The following is a 10841-nucleotide window of genomic DNA, read 5'->3' on the forward strand; positions in this document are numbered from 1 at the left end:
ATCACACGTATACAAAAGTTTCCATCAGATTTTTCACACTGCCCTTTAGAATTTGATAGAAACTTGTAGGTAGCCAGTGACAGAAATCTCTCTCTATCAGTCTTGCTACTCAAATGATTTGTCAAATGATTGTCATAGGGTATTTTATTGATTTTAAACTTACATTTATGAAAACTCCCCCTGCAAGAACACTGACCATCATATGATTGCTCATCTGAGCTAAAGTGCTAAACGAAATTTCAATCAGTTCGCAGAACAAACTTTCAATCAGTTTCTTTTTTTTTTTGGGTTTTGGGTTTGGTTGGCACTTTTCCCAGACGCCAGGTTATCCCTCTGCTTTTATAGTTGTGATGCGACGAGCTACACTAACACGTAGCTGATTAAAACGAATATGCTGATTAGCATAAGATGTGAGGCTAGTCCTTTGTTTAGCTGGAAATGTTTCCTGTAATCGATAGGAGCTTGTCGTATGATAACGTGTATTGGTATGCTGATCCAAATATGTGCAAGAGTGTAGTAGATGATAATAGCTGGTGAATGGTGATCATCAAATGAAGAGACGGGCGTTTGTGGATGTGCGTGACATTTAGATGAGGTCGACTTGAGTTGCCAATTGTGCTTAAGACGAAGGCACAGTGTGTGTAGATGATGTAATAGTAAGTGTGAACGGGGGGGTGAGGATTAGAGTGAGGTGGACGGTATTAACACCAGTGATAGTTTATATATTGATTAATATTTTTATATACTTTTTTTTTTTATATACTTTTTTTTTTTTAAATACTTTGGTTTTAAAGATTATCAAAATTTGACTTCAGCTTTGGTAAGATACTTGGCCAATTGAGTGATCTTCCGAAGGTCAAAGCCGCGAAAAATCTCAGTGAAATCTGCGCTGTTCTGAACGACTTCGAAGCACTCCCGGGCATTATCAAGCAATCGACAGTGAAAGGTCTGATGAACGTAGTCATCATTTTCACCACAGATACACATGTTGGAGTTTATCGCGTTTATGCGATAGAGGTAATCGTTGTCATAGGTGTAACCAGTCAGAATGCGGTTCAAAATTTTGATTTCTCTGGGGTGTAACTGTAATTTGTTGAACCAAGTTCTTTGGGACCTCTGCGAGCAAACCTGGGCAAATAAGTTGTGTTTGGTGTTGGAGAAGGTGATAAATTCATCGTACCATTTGCTGTAAATTTGATTACGTATGATTCTCCTGGCTTCGTCAATAGTAAACTTACAGTCTAAAATGTTATCACAGTTAACGGCTGTCTTTGCCAGAGAATCAGCCTTCTCGTTGCCAGCAATGCCAACGTGGCTGGGGGTCCAGATGATGGTAACGTTATAGAAATCTGATTCTTGTATTAACTTGTGAATTGCAAAAATGTAGTGATTTTGAGTGGTGTGATTGCCCAGAAGTTTGCAGGCAGTGAGGCTGTCCGTAAATATTACTACCCTGTTCTGATCTGCTTCTCTGGCAAGTTGAAGAGCTGTAAAAATAGCAACCACTTCACCGAAGGTTGAGGAGGCGCTAAAATTGATTTTAAAAACATATTCATTTTTGTTGGAGTAGTTGTAAACCCCGCACCCCGTGGTAGCAGGACCAACGGAGGCATCGGTAAAAAATATACAGAATTTAGAGTTTATGTATTCATTTAGTATAGACAAGTACGTCGACCTTATCTCGTCGGTGGCCAGATTGGACTTTTTATCATTTAGAGTTTTTGTGATGATGTGTAGGTTTGGGGTAGCAGTTTTTTCATTTACAATGCAAAGATCGTCAAAGACATTTCTGAATTCATTAAAAACTTTGCTGTAGCTGGAATTTACATTGTCTGAGTTAGCCATGAGTTCCCTGAAACTGTTATCTATTATGAGATTATTAATTAATTCTTTGGCAGTAAGCCACGTTGCTCTTTCAGCCGGTGGTAGTTCGTTGGCTATTGCATAAATTATGGGGATCGGGGTGGCTGGGGTGAGGCCAAGGCTTCTTCTCAAAAAACTGTTTTGATATGTTTGAATTTTATTGTTTACTGTCTTGGAGCAGTTTGCAGTAGATGTTCTGCAGTATTCAATTTTGCTGCGGACTACTGATTTGTAGTAATTGAGTGCCACCTGTGGATGTAACCCTGATTTGATTGTCGTGATGCATTTAAAGAGGTTGGAATTCCTGTAAGACTTTTTGATTGTCTCAGCGTAGTGCTCTTGGACAGAAAGTGAAGCGCTGATGTGCCTACCTAAGAATTTGATGGTGTGAACCTGTTCAATTGTTTGGTTTTGACATCTAATGTCAATCGTTGTGCGCCTGCCTTTGCATAAGTACATTATCTTGGTTTTATCCGCATTAAAAGATAGATTTAATTTAGAACATAGCACCGAGAAGTCGTTTAGTTTGCGCCTCAGATTTGAGGTGGCGAGATCAGTGTTTTCGTGATGAGACACGATGAGGAAGTCGTCGGCAAACTGGTATAGCTTAGTGTTCGCATCCTGAATGGAATGCAGTTCCCTGGTGTATAAGTTGAAAAGACATGGCGAGAGACAACTGCCTTGAGGTAGACCATCATGTATTTCGATGGACGCTTTGCCAAGTTGTAGTTTTCTGTATGCTAGAAAATTGCAAATCCATTCAGAGTAGACACTGTGGATGCCAACCTGGGTCATGATCTCTTTAAGCTTGATTATGCTAACACAGTTATAGGCGTTGCTGATATCTGAGGTGCATACGATGACTTTTCGGCCTTGTTTTTTAAGTCTTGCCGCTTCGTGTAAAAAGTAGTTTATGCAGTTTGTGGCTGATCTGTGCTTTCTGTAAGCAAAAGACTGTTTAGGTATTTTATCATTTTCCTCAAGAAAGGTTGAGATTCTATCTTTAATACAGAGGTTTATACATTTTAGAAAAACAGAGATTAGGGCAATCGGTCTGAAGTTAGAATAAATACTTAAGTCTTTATCTTTTTTTGGAATTGGTACTATTTTGATCGTGCGCCATCTTTCTGGAATTTGGTTTGTAAGGAAAACGTCATTGAGGGCAGTGCGCACATTATTGAACATTTCATCAGGTAGGGCTTTAAGCATTTTGTATGTTACAAGATCTACACCACCGGCTGAGCTCCTGTTTTTGGAGTGTATTACTTTATGTAATTCGTCAAAGGATATTGCAAGGCTGTTTACCGGAATTAATTCTTTATTGATTGGTAGGCAGTTATTACCGGTCGGAACTTGATTTTTTAATAAATTCAGAAAGTCTTTGTCGTTTTCGTTGGACCATGGGGAATTGTTGGAGTTTTTGTAATCACCCCTAAGAGCTTTAACAAATCTCCACGCATTTTTTGTGGTAGGGGCATCGTTTAATTCTGCTATTTTATTCTCGAAATTCTTCTTTTTTGCTTCCTTTACTTGTTTTTTCCAGTCTTTTTTAATTTCAGTTAAATCTAGAAAGTTTTGGGGTGAGGGAGTGGATTTGCATTTCTTGTACGCTGCTTTCAGAAATCTGAAAGTTTTATCAAGTTCATCTGTCCACCACGGTTTAGGACTTCTTCTTGAGCGGAGTGTATGGGTGGCCGCTTCAATTTCTGTATGAAATTGAAGATGCATGTCATCAACGTTTGGCTCGAAAGTGGTTTTTTGTAAGTTTTCTAATAATTTTTTTTGGGCCAGAAACCTATGTCCTTTATGCGTGACCATAGTGGTCTCTAAAGTGATTGGGAAGTGATGACTGCCCCCCAGACGAATGGGGTCAGTCTTCCACTCAAAGGAAATAGTGCTGTTTGTAAAGGATAAGTCAAGGACTGATCCATTTGTGGACAAAATATCATTTTTAAAAGTGTACTCGCCATTATTCAAATGCCAAAAATTGTGTTCTGATATGATTTTGTGCAGGTTGTTGCCTCTGCAAGATTGAGTATGGTCACCCCACACTGTCGCCCTTGCATTGAAGTCGCCAAGTATTAGGACGTTTTCGTGATGCTCAAGAAATGATAGAAGTCTAACAATTTCGCTTTTAAAATCGTTGATTAGAACTCTTGGAGGGAAATACACTGCACAAATTACTAGGTTTGGCTGGAAATTTTTAGTTTTAACAATTAGAATATCAAAGTTGGATGAAAAGTTTAGTTTTTGGAACGCAATATGTTTTTTTAAGACTATGGCGACACCGCCATAGCCATCATCTCTATTTTTTTCTATGATGTTGTAATTTAAAATATTTCTATGTTGTTGATCATTTGCAGTAAATATTTCGCTAAGGCATGCAAGGTCGTACTCGTAGTGATTTAAGTAATACTCTATGGTATTGATATTAGATTTTAAGGATTGACAATTAAATTGGAGAATTTTCATGTGTTAGACATGACAAGGGGGAACGGTACCCCTGTTTATGGCATATAGATCTTCCTGAATTAAGCATTGGTCAAACTTTTGCTTAATATTTTGCACCTCCCCTAGTATTCCGTCAAAGTGTTCACCCGCACACGCTTTTTGAATAATGCTGAAAAGCTCGGTGATGAGCTTTTCCATTTCAGAAACCCTACCTTTGAGGTATTCTGGTCTGTCAAGAACAGAAATTCTGGGGGTTGTGACACGGTTTTCTCTGCTAATTGTTTGTTGTACTGGTGCTTTTTTGCTTGGGCTTATTTTGCGTGCGATTGTGCTATATTTAACTCTGGTAAGCTTTTTGTTTACATTGGAATCCCTGTTTTTAATATTTTCCTGGTTTTCATGTATTTTCGGGAAATCAGTGTCCTCAGTAGCTAGCAAATCAAAGCGATTCTGACTTTCTGAAAAGTAGGTCTTAATTGTTTCGCGCCTGGACATCTTTTTAACAGTTCTTACATAATTTATAGACTGTTCTTTCTCCCACATCGAGCAGGAAGTCTTGTCAGTGGACACGTGTTCTAGGCTACCACATAAAATACATTTTTTATTACACGAGTTTAGGTCACAGGTAACAAGGCCACATTTGATGCACCGTTTTTTAGATTTGCACGCAAACTGTGTGTGTCCTAACCTACCGCAGTTTAAGCACTGCCTAAGGGGAGGAACATAAAAGTCGACATAGAGCTTAGTGTAGTTGAAAATTATGAAATCCGGAATATCTTTTCCGGAAAAGCCTATTTTAACCGTGGTTGTGGGTGAAAAAGATTCACTATCTTGGTTTCTACGCGTAAAACGCCTGACTGAGGTGATGGGTACACTGGAGATGGCATCAGCCATTATCTCAGTTTCCTCACACCATGTCGGGATGCCTCTCACAACACCGTATGTTTCAACTGCAGTTTTTGGTACGAAGGCTCTGAGGCCAATAGACTTAATTTTTTCATTTAGCACGAAGTTGTTAGCTGCGGCCGCATTTTTAAAGGTCACTTTGTATAAACTTTTGCCGATGGCAAAAATGAGATCTATGTCTTTTATTCTAAAGTTTTTGATTTTGTTGAACAATGTTAAGCCGTTTGTGACTCTGTCATTAATCATATCACTGCATTGTGATGAGTCCACTAATACTAGGTATACGCCAGTGAAATTGGCAGGATACATAGTTATGTCAGTCTTTGCACTTGTGTGAGCCTCTTTTGTCGTCACTGTACCTACTTGTTGTCCGTTGTCCGGTGCCAATAGCGGGCTATCGGTACTCGTCAGCGTCCCGTTATCTGTTTGTATGTCAATGCTCATTTCGTTCTCACTTTGTTCCTCCACATTTTTCCCCTGACTGGTTACACCCATGTCAAGTTTTAACTGCGTAAAATTTTGCGTTTTTAACATTTTTATTATTTTAGCTTCATTATCTTTTTTAAGGCGTTTGCCTTTAGCACAATTCATGCTCGAGAAAGTCTCGAAGTCGTCCGCCGATGACGCCCCCTGAGACGAGGACGCCATAGCGGCTTTAGTTTTTCCTGCCGTACGCGGCAGGCTTAATTTTATTTAATCAGAACTTTTAAGTAATGAGCACAAAACCAGCGCAGAAGCTGAAAGATTTCACAACCCTAACCAGGTTATAATCACTCACCTGACCTCTTGCTGCTATCACACAATGTGGTGTCCAAGTATAAATTTTCACAAAGGTTAAGATTATTAATAGGCAGAATCGCCCCACATGAAGCGCTGAGCTTCACAGTTAGCTGTACTTTTACAGGTTTCCAATTCACTGTACTTATACAGATTTGCAGTCCACAGATAAATGTATATTGCACATACACATGTGCTAATGCGCCAAAAGAAAAGTTTTTTAAACACTACTATGCGCCAAACGCGTCCACCATCACTCACAGTCAAAAAGGGAATGCAATCAGTTTCTTAAGGACAATGTGCAAAAACTGATGTAAAGAGTTGTGTGCGTGTGATTGGGTATCACCTTCTAACACATTACCATATCGACCCTGTCGACATATAGCTGTCGTGCTCGTGCTTATAAGTTCTGTTTTCATTCATGATGTAAGTTTTAGTCAGAGGTGAGCAATCAAGACTGACGACGAAATCAATCACAGCTGAGCAATCAAACCTGATGTAGAAAGCGTTCAAAGCTGAGTGATCAGACCTGATGTAGAAAACGATCAAAGATGAGGATTCAGGCCTGATGTAAAAAACAATCAAAGGTGAGGAATCAGGGGTGATGTTAAGATCCATCAAATTAAAATATTACACGAATAAATTACTAAATGTTACATAAAAATACAAATAAATATTACATAAATTCATTCATATTTCTACTAATTTGCGATTTTTTTTATTTAAACGAACAGTATAACTTGTTTCGCACAAAGTTTCAAAATTTAATTTTTGTTTGGTTTTTGCTGTATGTAAACCATATTTTTATAAAAATTAACGGAAAAAATTATGTTAAAAAATGTTGCATTAATTGTGAAAAAATCTGTGGCAATACTTGTTTCATTAAAAAAAAATTTTAGCTATAGCTTCATGCTAGTAGTAAGTTAATGTTGAAAAAAGGGGTTGAAAAGAATAAAAACTAATTAATTATTAACTTTAAATTTAAGTTTAATGAGCCTCCTTCTTCGACTTCTTTGCAAATTTTTTTTGCGACATCCGGTGATGGCTAAGTTCCACTGCTTTTTTAACGCCTCGTTCAAAATCGAAACTTCCTTGTAGTTTGAAGATTTCTAAATGAAACAATGAATACATACAAAATTATAGTTTATGATACTCAATTGAAAATACTTACCTCGTAGAATGGAATCAAACAGCTTAAGCTTGACCAGGGCCTGCTTTTCGCATCTGCCATCCCAGTTGTAGGCGCCCATCAATTTATCCGTAAAAATCTGTCTGACGACGGACGGAACATCTTCGGAAACCCCTTTAATTTTATGCAGGTGTGATGTGTACAAATTTTAAAATTAAGTAAAAACTATAACATTTTAAATTTTCACCTCAATTACCATTGCCCGCGCGTACTCCGGTATTTTAAGATTGTCCTCCACATTTAACACTGCTATTGAGGTCTGGAGAGGCAATGCACTCGCAACATCGTCCATATGCTTATCTCTCAGCTCTCCTGTCATTCGACAGACGGAATGTTCTACCTTCTTAATCGAGACTTTGCATTCCCGTAATAACTGGTGCTGTGCCGATGTTTCGCATTTGGGTGTGGACTATTGGAAATAAGTTTTTATTATTTTAATACAAATATAGGTAAATATATAGGTAGATATCTCAGAAATAACAAATTAAATGAAGCAATACTCACATTTTCCATAATATAATTCAATTTTTCACATATCAGCGATTGGTTTTCGCTCAATATTTGTTGCTAATATGAGTGGATAAAACGTTTATGAGATATGACATTTAAACCAACGAAATCATATCTAGGGTACATTTCAAAGCGCACAATGCCATTCTCTCTTATTTCAATACAACATAATATGTATAATAATTGAAAGTGTTTAATATGCGCATTATGTGTACATCGGTGCCTCGCAGCTTTTTACGGGTATTAAGGATTACGAAATAAGAGTGGCGGGCTCTTTATATAAGAGAGTTTTGAAATGCACCTACTTACATTCATTTCGATCGTTTGTAGTTTTATCAGCAGCGCTTCAAGTACATCTACGTCTGTAAATATTTCTACAAAAATTTAACATGTATGTTAAGAAAAATAACGTATGTATAAGTGTATGTTACCTTCATTGGGCCCACCGACGTTATTGTTGGATGAGACTGTTGTGGAAATACATATTTTGGTACATAGAATTGAGAAAAATAAAACATAAGTTACCTTCATCAGATACATGGACGTTGTTGTTGGATGGGGTAACCGCCTTTGATGAATCCTCTTCATCGTTAAAATTCGAAGTTGTAATGAATCTTTTTACAGAGTTTCCTGGAAAATGTTAAAAATATATACTATACATCTATATATGCCCTATAAAAAATAGTTCTACTTACCATTGGCTTGGGATGCCATAATAGTTCTATTTCCAAAAATAGTATGAAGTCAAATGAGGTATTATAAAATATATTTTTAAATATTAATATTTTATTATTTTTTTAATGGAAAGTGTGGCTTAATTACAAAAGTCGTGGAAAAGATGATGCAGAAGAGGTATGAACAAAAATTTGTTTTCATAGGGGATACAGAAGTATTTATAGTCAATATCACTCCTTTCAATTTTAACAATATCAGAACTGAGATCACTTGCAACAACAATACCTAGACTAGGGAAGGAGGGAACAGGGTCTTCAAAAAAGTTTTCTGTTTTCCTAAAAACCATACACTCAATTACTTCTGAATCTCCTAACCCTACAAGTTCCATTACCTTTATAGTCCCGCTTTCTTACTGTAGCAAAAACAATCCTTTTCTTTTCTTAGATCAATGTCAAATGCTCCAAACCGAGAAGTCTGCTCCGAAAGTGACTTAAGATCTTGCCTTTCATCAAGCCTTAAAAAAATTTGTTGCAATACTTTATTCGGTTTTTTAATTATCTTTTTTAAAAATTGCATAAAGTTTTCAAACCTATAAGCAGAAAATGAATCCAAAGGGCCCAGACTTTTAACGCATTCGGACAAGTGAAGTAAGCCATGAATGTTGAAACTAACTAATTCTTCTCCGAATATCCTACTGAACTAGGCGACAAAGTGTTCCAGCATTTTTTGAGCAATATCGGCCTCCGACCTGAACGATTTTTCACTTGAAAGAAGGCGAATACTACTATGCAAAAGCAAGAAAAGGTAGTACAACTCTCTACTTACGCAATCCTTCAAAATAAAAACGCCTGTGTATAGCAAGAACTGCCTGAACTCCGTTGCTTTCCAATGACTAACTTCATCCAAGCCCCTTGAAATTCAACAGAATTCAGATGGAAAAAAACTGGAAGCGAAACGAATATTTGCATTCATCTTTGTGGTATTTGCATTTTTGATGAACAGTTTAAGACATTTTTTAACGACACCTAAATCAACCAAATGCATAGAGTCAAGAGGAAACTGAGAAACCATTCTAAAGCCAGCGTCTTCTAACACACTTTTCTGATGCCTAAATTGAGCAAGGTGGTGAGAAGCATGAACTCTCTGCTCAAAAGATGAATCCGACCTAAGTTCACCAATTTCTTTGGGAAAACATACTCTTCTCTCTTTATATTTGCCTTCGAGACAACATTTAGGACATCCGCTTTTTCCATTGAATGACATAACACCAGAAACAAACGCTCTAGCCGGAGAATCACAAATGAACACCCGAACATCAAACTTTAATACGATCTGATTGGGACCCACTTTGATACCATTTTCCCTAAGATATTTTGCTTCTGATGTAAAATTTGCCATGAAATCATTGATATTTTCTGGTTTCTTTAGTCCAGAAAAGCAACCTATTACAAAAGGTGTTACACTAGGAAAATCTACAAGTGCCCCCAGGATAGGCCATAAAACTCGATTAGAACTATTAAATAGTTTGACACCATCGACACCATCGACACCTACGTCAATTAAGACTTCTTCTCGCGCCTCTAAAAATCCGAATTCATCTGAAATAAAATGATGCTGAATACCTAAGTACAGAAACTCGCCATTTGGAATGGACTGAATATTAATTTTTTCCCGACTAGTTTTTAGGAGACTTTTAGCGGACAAAGGTAAGTCATTCATTCCAACTTTCCGAAGAGTTTTAAGTAAATCGTCAAGAGCGTTTTGAGAAATTTTATTTCTAATCGCCCAAGACTTCAATTCCTCCTTTGCATTCAGCTGCTCGAAATTTTCATTCGGCACTTCACTGCTGGCGGTATCTAAAGACTCGTCCAGAAAAGGATCACTTTCACCAAGAAAAACTTCACTCGACGTGCAGTCTTCCATATTTTCTGTTTCACCAGAAGCCGCAGCCACACTTTGCACATTTTCTTGAGAGGATTGCTCAAGTTCTTTAAACTTTTTTATATTAGCTTCGAAAAGCTTTTTTTCTTTTGATAGACAATTGCTTAAATGCCTCTTCTTCATTTTTTCTTCAAATTCTTTTATATTAAATAAACTTTCCTTTTAATAAAATGGTATTTCGCAAATTCCACGTCTGTCGTTCCTAATTTTTCCACGCTTTTTGACGGCTTCCTTTTCTTTTTTTTATTCTTCCCCTCTTTCATTTCTTCTTCTCTTCTTTTTAGCGAAAAGAGGGAGAAGACAAAGAGAAGAAATAATGAAAGGGCAAAATAATGTACCAAATCAGTTTGACTGCTTACTCTTACTCTTGTGGCATATATATGTTGCAGAAAAAAAAAGATTAAAGCAAATTGCGGATGTGTTAGTATGTGTCAAAACTTTTGCAAATGTATTGGAGTTTCCATCAGTCGCGTCTTGCAGGGTCTGTTACATGAACGACCCACACTCTCTTTTCGTTTACACATGCGAC

The 10841-nt window shown here is 37.2% G+C and overlaps 1 protein-coding gene across 1 annotated transcript; it reads right to left on the bottom strand.

Moving 5' to 3' along the window:
- Positions 1–7361: 7361 nt before the first annotated feature.
- On the bottom strand, positions 7362–8410 carry LOC118736310. The gene is made up of 6 exons (XM_036466406.1): positions 8392–8410; positions 8222–8326; positions 8128–8163; positions 8006–8058; positions 7691–7753; positions 7362–7595 (listed from the first exon to the last, which is right to left on the bottom strand). Exons 1-6 carry the CDS (start codon positions 8408–8410, stop codon positions 7362–7364), a joined length of 510 nt encoding a protein of 169 aa, XP_036322299.1.
- Positions 8411–10841: the final 2431 nt, after the last annotated feature.

Source organism: Rhagoletis pomonella, unplaced genomic scaffold (genome assembly GCF_013731165.1).
Source record: "Rhagoletis pomonella isolate Grant_MI unplaced genomic scaffold, Rhpom_1.0 Rhpom_scaffold_00003, whole genome shotgun sequence".
Taxonomy (NCBI): domain Eukaryota; kingdom Metazoa; phylum Arthropoda; class Insecta; order Diptera; family Tephritidae; genus Rhagoletis; species Rhagoletis pomonella.